The sequence below is a fragment of the Triticum aestivum genome, chromosome 2D (assembly GCF_018294505.1).
Source record: "Triticum aestivum cultivar Chinese Spring chromosome 2D, IWGSC CS RefSeq v2.1, whole genome shotgun sequence".
Classification (NCBI taxonomy): Eukaryota; Viridiplantae; Streptophyta; class Magnoliopsida; order Poales; family Poaceae; genus Triticum; species Triticum aestivum.
Window position 1 is genome coordinate 54,491,565 of NC_057799.1, and position 19,859 is coordinate 54,511,423.

The window sequence follows — 19,859 nt, forward strand, 5'->3', positions numbered from 1 at the left end:
TTTATTGTATGCGTGTCAATGAAAACGCCATGTAATTACTTTACTTTATTGCTAACCGTTAGCCATAGTAGTAGAAGTAATAGTTGGCGAGACAACTTCATGAAGACACGATGATGGAGATCATGATGATGGAGATCATGGTGTCATGCCGGTGACGAAGGTGATCATGCCGCGCCTCGAAGATGGAGATCAAAAGGCGCAAGATGATATTGGCTATATCATGTCACTTTATGATTTGCATGTGATGTCTATCATGTTTACATCTTATTAGCTTAGAACGACGGTACCATAAATAAGATGATCCCTCTCTAAATTTTCAAGAATGTGTTCCCCCTAACTGTGCACCGTTGCGAAGAATCGTTGTTTCGAAGCACCACGTGATGATTGGGTGTGATAGATTCTAACGTTCGCATACAACGGGTGTAAGCCAGATTTACACGTGCGAAACACTTAGGTTGACTTGACGAGCCTAACATGTACAGACATGGCCTCGGAACACAAGAGACCGAAAGGTCGAACATGAGTCGTATAGTAGATACGATCAACATGGATCTTCCTACATCCACATCTGCATCCACATCTGCATCCACATCTACATCCACATCTGCATCCACATCTACATCCACATGAAATTTTCCCTCCTACATCCACATCTGCATCTTCCCACAAAAAAAATCTGCCATATCATACGCCTCATCAAATTTGATATATGCCCCTCCCCTTTGTCGACGTAGACGTCTCCAGTCGATCGGATCACATGAAATTTTCCCAATGAGCCCCCGGCGACACTAGCCCCCACCAACGCTCCCCACCTCCCACGGTCAACATTGGCTTGTCCTGTCGCCCAATAAGAAATATTATTTGTTTATTTCATTAAAAATTACACTTTGTCATGTTTTTTCGTGTGTATCAAATGAAAAGTTAATGCTGTCCGTGAAAATGTTTCTGTTGAATCATTAATCATGTTATACGAACATGAAAAACTACTTGTTATACTAATATTCATTGGAAATGTTCATGTATTTTTAAATATCATTAACTTTAATTCACTTGCTTAAAGGTAAATGTTCAGGGCTATCTTTTTCATGTATTTGTTGTATAAAGAAATTCAAAACTTAAACCAAAATATGGAAGTGAATGGAAAATGAAAGAAAGAAGAAAGAAAACGAAAATAATCAACAAAATAAATAATATCGCACCTGACCTAATTGGGCCGGCCAGCAGCGAATAATACTTTGCCATGTTCAAGCTGATGAGAGCAAGGGCCCAAAAAACCACAGCTCTGCCGTAGCCCAAGACCGAAGCCGTCAAAAAGGTCCATTGTTTTGTGGCCCACGGCCACTCCAGGCTACCACCACCGTCATTCGCCGCCGGGAACCCTCCGCTCCCCGCCGTCCCCGTCCCGCTGCTGACTGGCCAGCTTACAAACCACGCTAACCTCTTCCTAAATCTTCGGGCAACTCCAAATTTCGAAAGCCCCCGTCGCTGCTGCCTCGCCGCGGCGCAAAATCATCCGCCCGCTCCTGTGACGCCTGCCCCCCCTCCCAACTTCCTCCCCAGAACCCTAGGCCACCGCCGGCCATGGCGGCGCCCCGCGAGCTGGACCTCTCCGACGAGGTCGAGGGCGAGATGGACGGCACCACCGACTTCGTCTTCCGCCTCGTCGGCGACCCCATCCCCGTCCTACCCCCCGCCTCTGCCCCGCTCCCCCTCTTCGACCTCCAGTCCCCTCCCGCGCGCCCGCTCGCCGTCTCCGACCGCCACGCCGCCGTCTTCCTCGCTCACCCCAACGGTAAGCTTGCCCCGAATCGCCATCCGCCAAGCGTCCGCCTCTTCATTCCTGTCGGCCTCACCGCCTAGGGTTTCCGGCTCTCTGCTTCCAGGGTTTATCGCCGCGAGGACGAAGGCGTTGATCGAGGCCAGCAAGGAGGCCAGGGAGAAGGGCAAGGCGAGCACCCGCTGCGCCCAAGACTGCTGCGTCACCGACGTGCCCCTCCCCGGCGTCACTCTCCTAGCGCTCTCCCGCGACCAGTCTGTGCTAGCTGCCTGCACGGGCAGTGAGATCCAGTTCTTCTCGGCTACTTCCTTGCTCACTGATAAGGTTGGGCCATCTTTTCCAGTTCCCCACAAAATCGTGTGAACAATGCAATGTCAGTCCAGGGCAGCGTAACAGGACAATACCACAGTAGAATATTAGAATGGGATTATCTGTTCTGTTGCAGTGCATTTTTCCTGCAGCTTGTTCCCAGTTAGATATCTGTGTAAGAACAAGCTGGTAGTAATGACTAATGAGCTAATGGCATTGACGGTGTTTATCAGTTTTTTAATGCTTTGGCGATTCCTGGCAATGACCAGTTTTACTGGTTGAGTGCTTGTTGATCCTGGTGCTGGATATGGTCTGGGTTGCTGTATAATAAATCGTAGTTTACTGTTTTCAACAGTAGCTGCCTTTTCCATGATTACCGTTGTCTAATAATTTTGCTCTACAGGATATCAAGCCGTCATCATCATGTAGCATGGGACGATCTGGCACTGTCAAAGATTTCAAATGGCTAGATAATGCCTATATTGTACTCTCGAATGGTGGATTGCTATCTCATGGGAGTTTGGGGCAAGGCCTGAAGGATATAATGGAAAATGTTGATGCTGGTTTGTCTCTTTTCCTACCCTTTTCCTGGGTTAACATTCTTCAACTTATGTAACTTCTACCATATGACCAGAAATCATGCTCTAGGATACCTTTCAGTTGGTTTGTTAGAAAAGCAAATGATTAGCTTTTAATAATCCACTGATTTTGACATATGAGTACTTATATCATAGAGCATGTCAATTGTTCGACTGGTACATTATTGAGGATCAATACAACAAGAAATTAATGTAATAGTGCTATAATATGTACCACTCCTGTTGGGTACCCCCCCCAAAAAAAAGAAAACGGTATTATTCTTTGTAACGCTTAGGCTTTACAAAATCAACCTGATTAGTATTGGTAGAGGGCTGTATGACAATAATGCTGGTACAAAATGTAGTATGTGTCTTGGGTGCAGCGCAGCATCCATCTTCAGGCACCGGCTCACTTTTGGGGCTGATATGTGTTGTCCTTCAGAACTTGCTAAGACATTTCTTTTTGTGTTGTAATTGAAGTTACTCATCATTGTCTTGGTTGTGCTGAAGTTTGCCATCTTTCTGAAATATATGTAGTTGACTGTTCCAAGGACGGGAACCATATTGCTGTGGCAAGAAAGAATTCACTCAGGATATTATCGCCAGATTTGAAGGAAACATGTTGCATGGCCCTCTTGTTTCAGTCGTGGCCTGATAGTGATTCAGAGGGCACTGACATCAAAGGTAATGAGTCTCCATTTTGGTTTTTGGTATATGTCTCAGGTATATATTGAATTGTTGGGTTGCTCCAATTTTCTTGCTGTTATTTTCTGTATACACAGTCACCCCTTCCCCAGTTCTATAAGGATATGCAGTTATGCCTGATGGCCTCGTGGCTGATTGCGGCACTAACATAATGCAGTTTCATAAATATGATTATGTTGCTACCCTGAGAGTTAGCTTGTTTGGTCGTTGACTCACGATATATTCTTTTCCTTGTAAATTGATTTTTGATCTGTAGTAGATCGTGCTAGTAAGCATGGTTCTTTTTAGGTGCAAAATGAGCGAGCAACACACAGCTCACAAATATGATCACATTGCAGGATGAACAACATGGTGTAAAAAATATTTGTGAAGTGCACCACAGGCTAAAATTTGTATCATAGCCATCTTTTGAAATTATATATCGAAGAACCATTGATAAAGATGCAAAGTTCCGTAGGAAATTTTGAGATGATATTAGGGAACAATATAGGGAAGTTTGGTTTCAACATTCATTTACATGATCTTTGTGGTGCACACTTTACTTCTCCAATAATTAGATTCATCGATTTAGTATTATTTTGCTCTTGTCCTTGCAGATACACCATTCAATACATCAAATCATGTTTAGTAGTAGATGTTACCATGATTCTTTGTTGATATTATATGTTCAAAATTTCATCAGTGGATTCCATCGGGTGGGTTCGCGATGATAGCATTGTTGTCGGTTGTGTTCGATTGAATGAAGAAAGCAATGAAGAGGGTTATCTGGTCCAAGTTATAAGAAGTGGAGGAGATACATTTTTTGAGGTGAATTGCTCTTCTAGTTCTGGCTGCTTCTCCTCTTTTGATTCACGTTTTGTTGTGTGGTGTTTCTTTGGTGAATGTGTCATTTGCTAAATGTTCTTTCTGGGAACATTCTTGGGTAAAGCTACATTGTTCGAGGTGAATTGTTCTTCTAGTTCTGTCTGCTTCTCCTCTTTTGATTCACATTTTGTTCTGTGGTGTTTCTTTGGTAAATGTGTCATTTGCTAAATGTTCTTTCTAGGAACATTCTTGGGTAAAGCTACCCCAGTTTGGCAAATATTTATTTTAAAACATATTTATGCACACGAGACTAAGTGTGGTCGGTAGTTGTATGTATTTAAGAAATGTAAATCAAATACCTATGGTATTATCCTTCAAAACACAATTTATATGACAGAAAAGTGATCCCATTAGATTCGCATTCAAAAGTGCTAGTAATGATTGAAATTTTCTATGACAGAAACCACATATTATTGGAGTAATAATTGATCAAAGCCTTGTCTTAATGAATCAGATGTATCACCATTATCTGAATGATAGTCTTGATTTTCATTTTATTGTTGGTTGTCTGAGTGTGAAAAATGGTGTTTTCACTCTGCACATGTTGGCAAATTATGCTGAAATCTAGGAACGAAAGCACCCCTTGAGCCATACTGTGCCCGCTGCCAAAGAGATCTCAGGCTTGTTGGATGTGGTAATAATATCAATATTGTCACTGACTTGTAGATTATTCGTCATGAAGACTAATCTTTTGAAGTGGCAGTTGTCACTTGTAACTCCTTGGGAGCAGAGTCCATTAGTAAACTACTTGCATGTATGTCTATCCAAAATTACTGAACTGATACTTGGTTCTGCATAAATTTATCCTGAAAAGATGTAGGAATGCCACATGCTCCCTCCGTCCCAAAATAAGTGTCTCAACTTTGTACTAACTTTAGTACAAAGTTGTACTAAGCTTGAGACACTTATTTTAGGACGGAGGGAGTATATGCTAAAATTAAGATGTATTGGGCTATTGCCTATTAGGTTCTGTAATGGATATGATCACGTGCTGGTAATGGAGTATTATATTTAACTTAGGAAGGAAAACTCAGCTATATGCGGTGACCCTTTTGTATTGTGTAACAAAACATATTTACTAAGATATTCTAGTTTGTGCTCCCTTTGACTTCTGAATTTCCGTACTGACTGGCTGAAGTAATGTTATTGCTTTCTTAATGCCTTATAGAGCTCAAGCAAGCCAGTTGTTTTTAGCTATGATGTTTTCGGAGGTATCATGGATGATATTTTACCATCTGGAGTTGGACCAAATCTGCTATTGGGCTATCTGCATCGCTGGTATGCAAAACCGGACTCAACATTCTTTATTCAATAATACCTCTATAATCTATAATCTAGCTATTGTTTATTTCATGTACTTTGTGTGCATGGTGGTGTTGGAAAGAACCTTTTTTCTGATAAATACTGTAGGGGAAGCCTATACGCCGGGAAGAATTATTTAACAGAGTGCACCATAGTACCATACAGATAGATAGAATATTTGAAAAGGGTATTTGCAGATGGATTTGTCTCTTGTTACTGTTGTCATGTCTGATATATTTGTGTAATTTGACAGGGATCTCCTGGTTGTTACAAATAAAAAGAGCACCGATGACCACATTTCTCTTTTGAAATGGCCGTCGAAAACTGATGAGGAAAGAACTGTGGTATACCTCGAAATGGTGGAGGATAAATATAGTCCTAGGATTGATCTGCAAGGTATGACATAACTCAGAAAACCACAATAACATACCCTATTCATTGTTTTGAAAACAATATACTCCTTTTGGCTTTCAGAAAATGGTGATGACAATGTTATATTGGGGTTTGGTGTGGAGAATGTTTCGTTATTTCAGAAGATCACAGTACTGGTTGGACCTGAACAGAAGGAGGTTGCCCCTCAACATCTTCTACTTTATTTGACTAGTGAAGGGAAACTAATTATTTACTATCTTGCCAGGTAGGTTTTTTTGTTGAAACTTGGCAGTGCCATAGTTAGATGAAAAGACTGTTTACTTTTGTACTGCATTTCCTATATACTGACATTTTGTTTTGAATATTTTCCTTGTTTTGACACTGTTCTAATTTAGGATTTCTGACCCGTCCGATTTACCTCAAACAAGTCTGTCTACCATTGAGGATAGTAATGTGAATAAACAAATTTCTCCTGCAACTGCGTCTAATAAGGATCTGACTCCAAGTGTTACAAGCTCAATGGCCAAGAGTCTGCTCGCAGGACCTGGGGCATCTAGCGCACCAGCAGGTAAGAGATAGCTACTCAGGACTCAGGAGTTACTATCTTGCATCTCGACCTCTGCTGGGCTGTTTTCTATATTTCTTACCAGTGTTGGAAACTTAAAGAATTCTGCTATTTCTTTTATTCTTGCAGAGAAAGATCAGCATGGATCAGGAGACGCAAAGAGCAGTTTCCCAATTTCAAATAGCAAGGACATAGCTGCTGGCAGTTCATTGCTTATCTCTTCTGATAAGAAGCCATTGGATACCAAGCAAGTGAACACGGCTTCCCCATTTGCACCTCCCTCTAGCTCAGCACCAACAGGCAACATGAAACCTGGAATGCCTTTCAGCTTTTCAACAGGTAATAATGTTGGTCTAAATTCAACAGGAAGCAAGGGATCTAGTGAACCAGTTTCTTCATGGCAACCGAACACCAGCGGCAGTTTTGTAAGCAGCCAACTTGGTAAAGGTGGCTTCGATTCAGCCAAACCACTGGGAGCATTTGGGGGGTCTCAGAACGCTACAAAAAGTGGTGGTAGCCTTAGTTTTAAATCATCAGTGTTCAGCTCAGATGGATCTGTTCCAGTTAAGACTGCAGAAAGGGATGGGGCTAGTAGTTTTGGAAGCTACCCAGCGCAAACCAGCTACACTACTGAGAGGAAAGTTCTTGGTTCCTCAGCTGGCTTAAGTTCTGTGCCATCATTGTCGATTTCTCCAAATAAACCAGTTGGAGCTTCATCTGCTGGGTTTGGGGCAGGAAATCTTGAAGTACCTCCTGTCTCCCGTGGATCACCTCTGCCACAACAAATCATTGGCAAATCACCCAACAACAGGAACCATATGTCAGCGGATTCAAAAAATTTCAAGTTGGGCACAATGTTTGATACCCAACAAGATCTATCTAAGAAGATTTACAGTGTAAGATCAAGCTGTTTTAGTATAATGTTTACTATTAAGCCTTGCTGTGTCATCTTATCTGACTCATCGTGATATACATATCTATCATAAGTATCCTATTGATTGAGTTTCCTAAATGCGTTCACCTTGTCTAACTTTTTCAGTGCATTTCCTTTGATATGCATATCTCCATTAGGATTCTATTGATTGAGTTTCTTGCATATGTTTATCTCGTTCAACCTTAAATAGAACATTCTTTTGCACCAGTCCAGAGACCTGATTTTTTTTTGTTTTATTCTATTCTTCAATTGTTTCATGCTAGGACCATATTCCTCTCGTGACTATAGTAAACATGTTATCCTCCAATGTATTAAATAATTTAAATATTGGATTTGGATCTACTTTACAGTTTGCTACCTCACTGAGCACTTAACTGCCAGAATGCATGTGTTGCATCTTCTCTATTTTGACCAATAAGTTTTGCCCTTTCATTAAACAGATAAATGATATGACCGAGGAGTTAGATACCCTCCTGTCATACATAGAAAAAGATGGTGGTTTCAGAGATGCTTGCATGACCTTGCAGCAGCGTCCTCTTTCAGTTCTTGAGGGTGATCTGCAAAACCTCTTGGAACTATTGCAGGTCTTCAAGGTAATTTATTTATTTTCATCTGGACTTTTCTTGGGGGTTTCAGACATTATTTGCAGTACTGCCTGTTCAAAATTATTACTTAACATGTCTTATTGTGAACTCCAGAACAAAGTAGAGGAACAATGTTCAAAAGCTGAAGATCTTCGAAATAAGATGTTCCAAGGTACTTCCTGTTTATACCTGGAAATAGAACAATAGGAACACTTCACCTTAAACTAGAACAAATGCACTGTCATAATGTCGTTAGTGATTAATATATACCTGGAAGAAATAATTTAATCATCATTCAAATCTTTCGATATGCTATAGACCAGCGCCTTTGTAATCTATAGTTACCTGACATCCCCATGCACTTGGTTTGGTGCCATGTTCTTTTTTGGCAGAGAAGTTACTGAACCGTACTTTCTTTTTTTGAAAAAATGTTGATATATTGTATCTCTCATCTATTGATGCTCATAACTTTGCTTACTTCACAATTCCCCTAACACATGCATCCTACACATTTTAGAATTTTGAGCCCCCCTTCGAAATATTATTGTTTAGACATAAAAAGAGTCCACACTATACAATTTCACTATGGCTGTTAGGTCAGGGTACAAACTGGGGGTTCCGTGTGTTGCATCTGAGCAGATATCTGATGCATCTGGTGTGTCTAACAAGATAAATCTGCAGAGAGTTTACCAAAGGTTTCTCATTGAATCCACTATACCAGTATCTGAGTGCTGTGTGGCCGTCTGCTTTAACAAGCTTCTATTAAGTTGAAATATTAACACTGTTGCGCTGCTTATCAAAATCATGGCATCACTTATAAAATTTCCTAGGCAATGCACCTTAAGTTTACCAGCTGATCTATGAGAATTTTCCAAGTTATTACTGGTAGTTTTGAAGTTCTGTCAATCCCTTGACATGGAAAACATAGTGTCTGCACTCTGGAGAGATAAACAGTTAATCCACTTGCGCCCAAGCTTTTTTCTGGGCGAGGAAAAATGTCCAAATAAACATTTGACCTATGCATTGAATGACCTTATTTTCTGTTTCTCCTCAGTTTCTGCTAGGCAAGCTTATATGAAGGGAATTCTCACTCAGTCTTCAGATACTCAGTACTGGGATATATGGAACCGCCAGAATTTGAGTCCAGAATTTGAGGCAAAGAGGCAAAATATTCTCAAAGCTAATCAGGTACTACTGTCTAATTCAAGTGCTTTTGAAATATTAATGAACTAATGGCTTTTCCTTTTATTATCATATAGAATTTGACAAATCAGCTGGTAGAGCTGGAGAGGCACTTCAATAATCTGGAGATGAACAAATTTGGTGAAACTGGAAGAGTTGCTTCAAGTCGTAGAGCTGTTTATTCCAACAAGTCACGGTCTAGGTATTCACCTACTATCTCGGTAGAGTATCCCAATGCATTTTGTTGATATTAACATCAAATGGATGACAAACGTGGAACAATATTCAAACAGCTGCTATTGTGATTTTGGTCCAAAATTAAATCAATCATTTTGCTAGCATGTTCGGAGAGATCTGTAAATCCCTCTTGACATAAAAGGGATGGGTTTTTGCTTGCATGTGTGACCTTTATTAACTTGTTGAAATTGCTTCTCATTTTAACGTACCTGACAGTGTTGGTTGTGGTGTGACCTTAGTGGTAGAAATACAGTGTAATTAATTCAGAATACTGTTCTGCGAATTTGGTAAATTTGCTGTGTTATAACCATGCCTGTCTTCTGTACCACTTTTTGTATTGAGTCATTTTCCAATTCCATCCATTTTTGTGAGCTTCTTACCTGATTTCCAGTATTTACTTGACAGTCAGACACAGTTATCCAGCGTGTACAATGCACTGAATTCGCAATTAGCAGCAGCAGAGCAACTATCTGAATGCCTTTCAAAGCAGATATCTGCACTAAATATAAGTTCTCCTTCTAAGAAGCGAGGGGCAGTGACCAAAGAGTTGTTTGAATCAATTGGTCTAGCCCATATGGCAGATGCAGCCAAATTTTCAGGCGGTACCCCTTCCAAGTTAATTCAAAGGTTTCCATCCACGAAAGAGCACACAAAGGGCATGCTGGGACCTTCCAAGAGTGCTGAACCTGAGACTGCACGAAGGAGGAGAGAGTCACTGGATATGGTAAACTCCCAGACCAAAATTTGCATTTGTATCTAATATGCATGTGATTTGCAAAGAAGATGTTGATCTTCAGTTCCCAACTCCCATTAACCCCCATCCTGCAAATCATGTGATTTGCAAAGATGTTTTCTCTTGGCATATGTTTGCTCTATACCTCTTTTCTTTTGTGTTCTACGTGGTTGACTGGAAGCAGATCTAACATGAGTTCCATTTTTTTTTCCGATAGAGTTTGGCTAGTTTGGAGCCTCAGAAAACTACTGTAAAGAGAATAGCGCAGCAACAACGCCTCAAGATTAGCAGTGATCTCCCATTCAGGTCAAACAAGAAAATGTTTGATTCTCAAATGGCAGCTATCTCCCAGGAAACTTTTGGTGGTAGCCCCAGTTCATCAATAGTCGAATCATATACTAGCAGGGTTCGTTCTCCAATTGAAGGTAAGTTATTGGCCGTAGGCATTGATAGATACATGGGTATTTCAAGGAGGTCCTGATTATAGACACTGTTACAACATATGACATTCTGCTTGTCTTTTACAGTGCTGGATGAGAAAACAAAACCGTCAGGACCCCAGGGCAACTCTTTGTTCAAATGGGTAAAGGAACCAGCTGGGTCATCTCAGGGTTCAGAGCAAAAGCATCTTGACTTATCAGGGCGAATGAAAAGTGCTGATCAGTCTTCAAAGTTGACACCATCTTCACCGGCATCATTCAGTTACACACAGAAGGATGCGAGGGATAGGACCAGCACACCTAATGTTGCATCTTTAGGCGCAATGCATACCGTGCCTAAGTCAAATACTCTGACCTTCAAAACCAATATAGCTCCTAAAACTAACGCCAATACACGGCCAGATATGTCACCTTCAGTGTCGAGCCCGATGCCTGTCAAAACTTTGTCTGGGGATTCTGGAGCTGGATTTACCTTGACTACGAAGAATAGATACAGTGACCAGGACGTACCATCTTTTGGAAGCATGAAAGGGTTTGGCATTTCTCCACAGAATACAGGTGTTAATAAACCATCTTTGTCTTCTGAACCTTCTAAGCCTGTTGTGTTGCATGGGAAGACTTTCCAAGTTAGTGGAGTCAGTGATACTATGCAGAACTCAGCCAAAGCTTCACCCCAGGTGGCATTTTCACCAACATCACAGTCATCTTCATTTCCTATAATGTCAGGTGCTTCCTCTTCAGCTGCATCGCTCTTATCAACCATGCAAGCATCAGCTGCAAAGACTTCTGATGTTTCATCTCCAACGGTTTCTTCCACACTCCCACCACAGGAGTCAGCACCAAAAACTCACCCAACAGTACCTGAAGGTACCGTGTCTTGTTCCCTGCCATCTATACCAACACCTGTTAAGGAGTCATTACCTGACTTGAATAAAAATGCATCTAAACCTGAAGTGGTGACACCAGAGGTAACTGGAACCACAGTCTCTGTAAGTGCTACTTTAACAGGCGTACCTACAAGTGAAAGCAAAACTGCATTGCTTCCGGTGACCAATAGCAGCTTATCTTCTAATCCTCCATCCATTCCTGTGCCTAAAGTTGTGCCAGGGGCAACAGAATCTGCTGTTGTCACTTCCACAAGAAAAGATGCAGGACCAAGCAATCTCTCATCAGATGAAGATGAAATGGATGAGGAGCGTCCTTCTGCAAGTGCAGATCTAAACTTGGGAGCCCTTAGTGGGTTTGGTCTTGGGCCCGCACCTTCTTCAAGTCCTAAAAAATCCAATCCTTTTGGGAGCGCATTTGGTACGTCTGAGAGTAAAAGTTCAAGCTCACCGTTTACTTTGACCACCAGCCCAGGACAGCTTTTCCGTCCAGCATCACTGAGTATTCCTTCATCTCAGCCAGCACAGCCATCTCAATCAAGTAGCTCAAGTACATTTTCTAGTGCATTCTCAAGTGGGCTTGGTGGATTTGGACAGTCTGCACAGGTTGGATCAGGGCAGCAGTCGGGATTTGGGCAGTCTGCACAAATTGGAGCTGGTCAGCAGGCAGGTTTTGGGCAGCCAGCACAAATTCAGTCAGGATTTGGCCAGCCGGCACAAGTTGGAGCTGCGCAACAGTCAGGATTTGGGCAGCCTGCACAAATTGGGGGTGGGCAGCAGTCAGGATTCGGGCAGCCTGCACAGCTTGGTGCTCAGCAGGCGCTTGGATCTGTTCTGGGTTCTTTTGGACAATCACGCCAGCTAGGAGGAGGCTTTGGTGGATTTGCTAGTTCCTCTTCTGGGGCTTTTGCTTCTGCACCTTCCAGTAATTCTGGATTTGCTGGTGCTGCAGCAGGTGGGGGTTTCTCTGCAGCTGCTACTTCTGTTGGTGGAGGGTTTGCTGCTGCTGCTACCGGTGGAGGGTTTGCTTCTCTTGCCTCCAAAAGCGGTGGTGGTTTTGCTGCCGCAGCTTCATCTTCTGGTGGTTTTGGAGGTGCGGCCCAGGGTGGTGGTTTTGGAGGTGCGGCCCAGGGTGGTGGTTTTGGAGGTGCGGCCCAGGGAGGTGGCTTCGGAGGTGGTGAGATCTCTAGAATTTTTGCTCTATTTTGGATGCACATACTTATATACTTTGGCCTATATCTATATGTTCATGATTTGATGTGCTGGGTACATATTTCCTTGTCAAGACATGTCTCTAAAATGCTAACTAGTTATCCAACTGTTTATTAACTATTTGAGCCAAAGTTCTAACTAATGGTTAAAGAATGGAACTGTCACCTAACCTTATACACATCCTTCTCCACGATTTAACTACTTCCAATCCAGATAATTATATACATATTTTTTTTGCAGTATAAAACAAGCACCCTGTACATCTTATACACATAATGAAACTCGCAGCAATAGTACACGGTAGCAGCAGAAAGAGGGAGATCTGACTGAAGTATGCTTTGTTAAATGCCTCATGTCTGACGTTCCATTCTATAGGAACATAAATTCCTGCTATTAAATGGCAGTGGTAAATGTTTAACATCCAGTAAACTATATAAACGACCTTTCCTATTAGTTTAAACCTTTGAATTGAATTTAACAGCAGTGTATGGCTTACCTTTACCTTGTTATTGGCCTTTTACAAGGCCACAATGGCCTCTATTTAGCAGTGATTTGAGCTAGCTGATTGAATGACAATGACAATTAAGTATAGTAGATGTTTGATTTTCTGTGAGTGAAATATATTAAATCTGACATGTACTAAATATTCTTTGAAGTTAAACTGTAGAATAGTGCTTGTTTCTTCTGGAAAGAACACCAACGCATAATGCTTTTGGCATATGAAAAAAATAGAGGTTTGGCTTTCTTGTCAGGAATAGCAATAATCAGGTTTTGATAAGGTTGCTTTATTTAGTTGGGGCTGTGTTTAGAATATACTCCCAAAACAAGTGCATTTTTTCTTTATTTTCCTTGTAAAAGTTATCTGGTCTTGGGTTTAGGAGTAGCCTAAGTATTTAAGATACTCTTATCTTTCTGCACAGCCGTGATTACTAAACTGAACAAATAATCAGTTTCAGTATGTTATTAATTACTCCCTCCGTCCCAAAATAAATGTCTCAACTTAGTATTAACTTTAGTACAACTTTGTACTCCCTCCGTTTCTTTTTAGTCCGCATATAAGGTTTGGTCAAAGTTAAGCTTTGTAGAGTTTGACTAACTTTATATTAAAAAATATAAACATTCACAATATGACATCAATATTATCAGATGCACCATGAAACGTATGTTCATACTATATAGTTTTAGTATTGTAGATGTTCATATTTTTTTATGTAAATTTGGTCAAACTTTGTGCAGTTTGACTTTGACCAAATCTTATATGCGGAGTAAAAAGAAACGGAGGGAGTACTAAAGTTGAGACACTTATTTTTGGACGGAGGGAGTACTTAGCTATTGACCGTTTTGTAAAAAACATCGCCAATCAATTATTACTTGAGTATTGGTGTTTTCATCTGTATTTCCAAATGTAGGCTTGTTGTCCCACAAGATTATTTTTGAGATAATCGTTTTAGTTGACATAACAGAGTAACAACTTATAATCAGTTTGGCCTTCTGGGGGTTTGTGACTAAATGACGAGTTTTACTTATAGCTTGATCTTATACCAACTTTGTTGTCTGCAATTTTTTAGGACTAACATAATTTGGTTGATCTTGAAGGTTTTGGAGCTTTTGGCAGTAATAACCAAGGGTCTACTGGTTTCTCATCATTTGGTGGGAGTGGCGCTGCAGGGCCTGGAAGACCCCCGGCGGATTTTTTGACGCAGATGAGAAAATAGTGCACTTTGTCTCCAGGCACCCCCAAGTACTGTCCAGAAATGTTCAAACGGCTTTTGCTCTTGTATGTAAATCAAAAACCTTTTTTGACATGCTGGATGACAACATTTGTGCGAAAGCTGATGTTGCTAAGATGGAGCTCCAATATTCGCCTGTCCCATATTCAGTACAACACTACAGCATTTAGTCATCGTTCCGAAAGACAAGAGTATTCGTGGCAACAACAATGTTTTAGGTGGGAACAGCATATTGTTGTGGTTCATGATGCATTCATCTACGCTGATGCCAGGTCTCGCCATTGCCGGGTACCTTGTCAGCAAAAGATATCTTGAGAGAGTGCGAAAGAGAAGCACTCGACCATATTTTCCTAGAAAGAAAAATGACCAGTGTATTTCGCCCCTGTTTACTTTTGTGTACACCATCAAAAGAGGAAACGGCTGCCCCGTCCTTTTTTCTCTACGTAGCTCGGTTCACTGCTGACATCGGTTGCAAATTCAGTATTCAACACCTTATATTCCTTGTTGCTTTTACAGAACTGGTCGCTGAGGCTGCCAGGTGCTTACACAGGGATGAAAAACAAAAGCATACGATGCCAAGCACTTGTTAACAAGCAACGGCCTAAGGTATTCGCCTATCTTTGTGCAAATATAAGAAGGGGAAAAGCTACGGCTGGAAGGAGTTTATTCCATGTCTTGGCGCGCCATACTATAGTTTCCTTCTCTCTTTTGGCCCGCGAACCGATGCCGGAGGAATATATGCATGGTTTTAGTTCCTCCTTGTGATAACCGATTGGTCATATTTGTTGACAGCTTAATGCGGAAGGAATCCGGCAGGTGCTTGGAACAGAACATATGCACGCACGTACGCCTCACTCAATTACAGGGACGCCCACAGGTACAAGCATATCATGAGGACGTGGACGTGGACCCGTGGCTCATACCTCAGTATAATTAGGTGATGATCTGTTCCTGGTCGCAGTGACAGCCGCTGCTGATCGATTCCCTCAACAGCTTAGAGCAGATTTAATCGATCCACGTAGCAGCAGCAATAGCAGCAGGGAAGCATAATGCAATGGAACCCAAAGAGGAAGGCGCCGGCTTTTAAAAGAAGAGAGAAAATACTGCTCCGCGGCATCACCCACCCCCTTTGCTTTTTGCATGGTCAAGCTTTCCCTGCAAGCCCCACCGCATCTAGTAGCCGCAGCCGCAGCCGCAACCAAAATCTCATGTAGTTTTCGCATGGGTAAAAATGCCAAAGCGGCATAAACCAACCAGTTCATCATCATTAGCATTACTACTGTACTTTGCATGCCACATGCAGAAGTAGAGCCAAGCCAACCAACAGTGAAGCTGCGGCGTCGGCTTCAAAGCTCACACCCAGCGTTCCTTTGGGAGGTGCCAAACTTGCCAGAGGAGACACCGCGGGGGAACTCAATGCTTATTCCGCTATTATTCCACATTCCTTGCCTTTGTGCGGACTCCTCACTCCCGAGAAGGCATCCAAGAACGGGCGCCTCCGCTTTAGCCCTCTTTTGCATGCTGCACTCATGCCCAAATTCTCCTTCTGGATGCCCCCCCGCAGTCAAAAGATCGATGGCCGGCCCCTCCTCAACCCCTGCGCTCCCCCGACTGATATTCCTCCTGTTCCTCGACACACACATGCAGTGAACCCGCGCGGCGACGCAGGTGATCATTGCGGATCGATCGCATGGAATGCCAGCCAACCAACCAATGCTGATTGACCACAAATGTGGCCGCCCTCTCGTTTGGGGACCTAGAGAGGCCCGGAAATGACACCGGAATCGGTTCCGAGCACTCAAGGAATCTATCCAAAGAGGCCCGCAAGTTCTCATGCAATACATACAACGACTCGAGGAATCTAAGAGCAGAGAGCGGCCTGCAAGTTCTCACCCAGGCAACGCAAAAGTCGCCATGAGAAGAGAATGAGGTGCTCCCTCAAAAGGAAAAGATCGCGCTTCGCTTTCGGGCTTTCGCCAGCCCTTCTCAGTCCAGCGCCACGTACGTAACTTCCGGCCAAAGCAGGTGCAAATGTATGATCTATGCATGCTCAGAGAGAGGTTGTTAACTTGTTGTTGTAGCTGCAAAGGAAGAAAGATCGGCCAGGGGAGGGGAGAGGGGGTGGGTACCCTCGGAAGGAATAAGGATCATATCTCTTTTCAGCTCCTGCGAATATAGGGTCCTCGCGCTTTGAGTGTTGAGCTTGCTCCAACGATTCGAGATTCCCTCCCTCCCTCCCTGCCTGCCTCATCCATCCGTCCATCTACCTCTGCCCTTATAAGTCGAGACCCCGCGTTAGATCGCACGGGAGGCAGTTGTTGGGTTTCATAGGCCAAGGTTGTCTCACTTCCGGAAGGCCGGCCGTGGTCCGAGTCTTTCTTTGGTTACTAGAAATAGCGGCGCCGGTGGTAAAGCTGCAGCAGGGATCTTGTCTGTCGGCCGGCCGGCCAGGAATGTGCAGCATGCAGGCAGAGCATTGCCAGTACATGACGGAGCCTGAGCAGGTACGTAAAAGAGTTGCACCCCCAAGGAAGAGAAAACATTTGGTCGACTTGTCCTGACTTGTGTTCTTGTTTGATTTGATGGCAGATGTATCACCAGCAGCAGCAGCAGTTCCACGATCACAGGCAGCACATGTCCTCGAGGCCTAGCTTGTCCCCGGAGAATAAGTTCTTCATGAAAGGCCAAGGAGGGGCAGGAGCAGGAGGAGGAGGAGATGCGGGGCTCATCCTGTCGACGGATGCGAAGCCTCGGCTCAAGTGGACTCCTGAGCTGCACGAGCGTTTTGCGGATGCGGTGAAGAAGCTAGGAGGGCCTGACAGTAAGTAAATGAGCGAAATTTTTATTTTTTGTTCATAGCAGAAATGCATAGGTGAATCTCCTTCTGATGGCTACATTACTGATACTATCGCAGAAGCTACGCCGAAGGCGATCATGAGGGTCATGGGAATCCCGGGACTAACTCTGTACCATCTCAAGAGCCATCTCCAGGTACATGTTACAGAGTTGTTATTTAGCTATTGTTTATCTAGCATGATGCATGTGGTTGAGCAATGAACTTAGCTGGTTAACTGTTTCCTCATAGAAATTCAGACTTAGCAAGAATCTCCAAGCGCAAGCTAATGCCGTCCATGCAAAAAATGGTGAGTAAATCATATATGGCTCTGAGGCAAGTTATTTGCTAATTAGTATCAAATAGATGATGTATAATTAGCCCTGCTTTCAAATTTTCTTTCTAGTTTATGGCTTCGGCACAGCGACAGATAAAGCATGTGAAGGGCGTGGATCACCAGCTGATCACCTGAACAGAGAGACGAACACTAGCAGGTAAGAAGTAATTTGGGTTTGCTACATATGCTCGACTTGTATCCTAATTTTATTTAATAAAATTTGGCATGTCTTGGTTAGGTCTATGCACATAAACGACGCTCTCCAAATGCAAATTGAGGTCCAGAGACGACTGCATGAGCAAATAGAGGTACGCTAAAATAAACAGCGCAGTCTCAATCTCCTTCAGTAACTATGGAACCTACAGTTTATCACTGTCAGTAGTGCAGTAAGAATATATTACTATCTTCATTCAACATGATTAGATTTTGTTATCCATGTCACCTGTAACTTTGTCTCAACCAAATCTTGGAAGCAAATGGTAGTCTTGTGCTGTTATATACGCTGGTCTGAAATGCTGCCCTGTACTCAGGACTCAGGAGTGCTCATTTCATTTCAGTGTCCTGAGCCACATTTTTCTTTCTCGTTGCTGTTTCTGAATCTGATAAACGAGCTACAATGTCTGACGTTACGAGTGACGGTGGATGACGGATTGATCTTTGAAGGTACAAAGGCACCTGCAGCTCCGGATCGAAGCCCAGGGGAAGTACCTGCACTCCGTGCTGGAGAAGGCGCAGGAGGCGCTCGGGAAGCAGCACGTCGTCGCCGGCCTCGAAGCGGCGGAGCCCACGCAGCGGCTGCCGGAGCTAGCCTCGTCGGTGAGACGAGGCCTGCTCCAGAACGACGGTTCGGCCGACGACAGCTGCCTGACCGCGTCCGAGGACATCCTCTCCATGGGTCTCTCCGCCTCTGCCACCCGGAGAGGCTGCGGCGCGCCGTTCGAAACTTCGGCGAGCGCGAGCCGCGAGGAGGATGGGGAGTGCTACCTGTTTCTCGGCAAGCCTGAGGGGCGGCGTGAGGTCAGGAGGGACGGGTGCAGCGGTGGCGCGGCGTTCGGGACGGCGGCGGAGCTGGACCTCAGCATCGGCGTCGTCGCCGCGAGCAGCAGGCGGCGGCCGGACGGCGGCGAGAGGCTTGACCTGAACGGATCAGGCTGGAACTGAGTGAGAGGAGCTAATTGAGATGCATGCATGCCGTGCATGGCGGAAGCGAAACATGATCATGCAGAGTTTCAGAAGCAGGTGCATCCGTGCATGGAAAACCAGAACGGCAGGACAAGATTGACACGTGGTGCCCTCCTGTAATGTCTCACAGTCTGTATGCTGCAGCTGTGACTCGGTGAAATAGTCATTTTTCTGTCACGATGACTCTTGTGTCATGCTTGTGTATGCCTTCTTTTTTTCTCTACAGCAAATGTAGGAGCTCCACCTCTTTATCAAGTAGGAAAAAAATGATCAGTTAATAAGAAAAAATAACAGAAAAACTGATATAAGACTATCCACAGTGAGAGTAACATAGGTAGTAACATCACACATATCTAGATAAAATAGATCATGTGGCAAGCAATAAATGTAGAAATGGAGAAAAGTGGTAACATAACTAGTTACTAGTAGTATGAGTAACATCACACATATCAAGGCAAAATGAGTCTATAGCCTAATAAATGAAGTGTTGCATGTTACCACACATATGTTACTCCCGACTATAGAGGTAGTAACATAGACTAGTAACATGCATGTTACTAGTCTATGTTACTACCCATTGTGGCTAGTCTAACAAGCTCAACTCGTCTAGCTAAATTAGACATGGAGCCTATACCCGTGTTGACAAGACGGTGAAATGCGCTACAGAACACCACCAATCAAATAGAAAAGAAGCTTTGTTCCACTTCAGCGCCTTGACAACTGTAGCCGCCAGAAGTAATCCAAGAGCTTCTGCCTGCAAGACAGAATGAACGTTTGTGGTTGTAGCTGCTGCTGAATGTGCATTTTTTATAAGTTTACTCCTTTATATGTGATGAAGTGAGCCGCTGAATGGAGTGTTGAAAACACTCGGATTATCTCCGAGTTGTTTGCTGAGCAAGTGAAAGCCGGAAATAGGCCAGGCAATTATCTGACACCAAATGCGTTTGATGAGTGTGGAAAGCAATTTAAGATGAGAACTGGGCTGGACTACACATATACGCAATTGAAAAACAAATGGGACAAGCTTAAAGGTGATTTCAGCCTATTCAAGAAACTCAAGTTCCGGGAGACCGGAGCCGGATGGGACTATGTGAACAAC

At 43.3% G+C, this 19,859-nt stretch overlaps 2 protein-coding genes across 2 annotated transcripts; both read left to right on the forward strand.

The window, feature by feature from the left end:
• Positions 1–1,360: 1,360 nt before the first annotated feature.
• LOC123051518 (nuclear pore complex protein NUP214) lies at positions 1,361–14,903 on the forward strand. The gene is made up of 18 exons (XM_044474410.1): positions 1,361–1,792; positions 1,884–2,101; positions 2,490–2,649; positions 3,202–3,348; positions 4,052–4,176; positions 5,402–5,511; positions 5,789–5,931; positions 6,010–6,172; positions 6,303–6,475; positions 6,602–7,368; positions 7,847–7,999; positions 8,105–8,162; positions 9,045–9,178; positions 9,250–9,374; positions 9,815–10,133; positions 10,360–10,567; positions 10,670–12,643; positions 14,275–14,903. The coding sequence occupies exons 1-18, from the start codon at positions 1,582–1,584 to the stop codon at positions 14,391–14,393; spliced, it is 5,307 nt and encodes a 1,768-aa protein (XP_044330345.1). The 5' UTR covers positions 1,361–1,581; the 3' UTR covers positions 14,394–14,903.
• A 1,760-nt stretch (positions 14,904–16,663) lies between these two features.
• On the forward strand, positions 16,664–19,155 carry LOC123051519 (myb-related protein 1). Its single transcript, XM_044474411.1, has 7 exons — positions 16,664–16,912; positions 16,998–17,229; positions 17,323–17,399; positions 17,494–17,551; positions 17,648–17,735; positions 17,817–17,886; positions 18,242–19,155. The coding sequence occupies exons 1-7, from the start codon at positions 16,862–16,864 to the stop codon at positions 18,737–18,739; spliced, it is 1,074 nt and encodes a 357-aa protein (XP_044330346.1). The 5' UTR covers positions 16,664–16,861; the 3' UTR covers positions 18,740–19,155.
• The last annotated feature ends 704 nt before the right edge of the window (positions 19,156–19,859 follow it).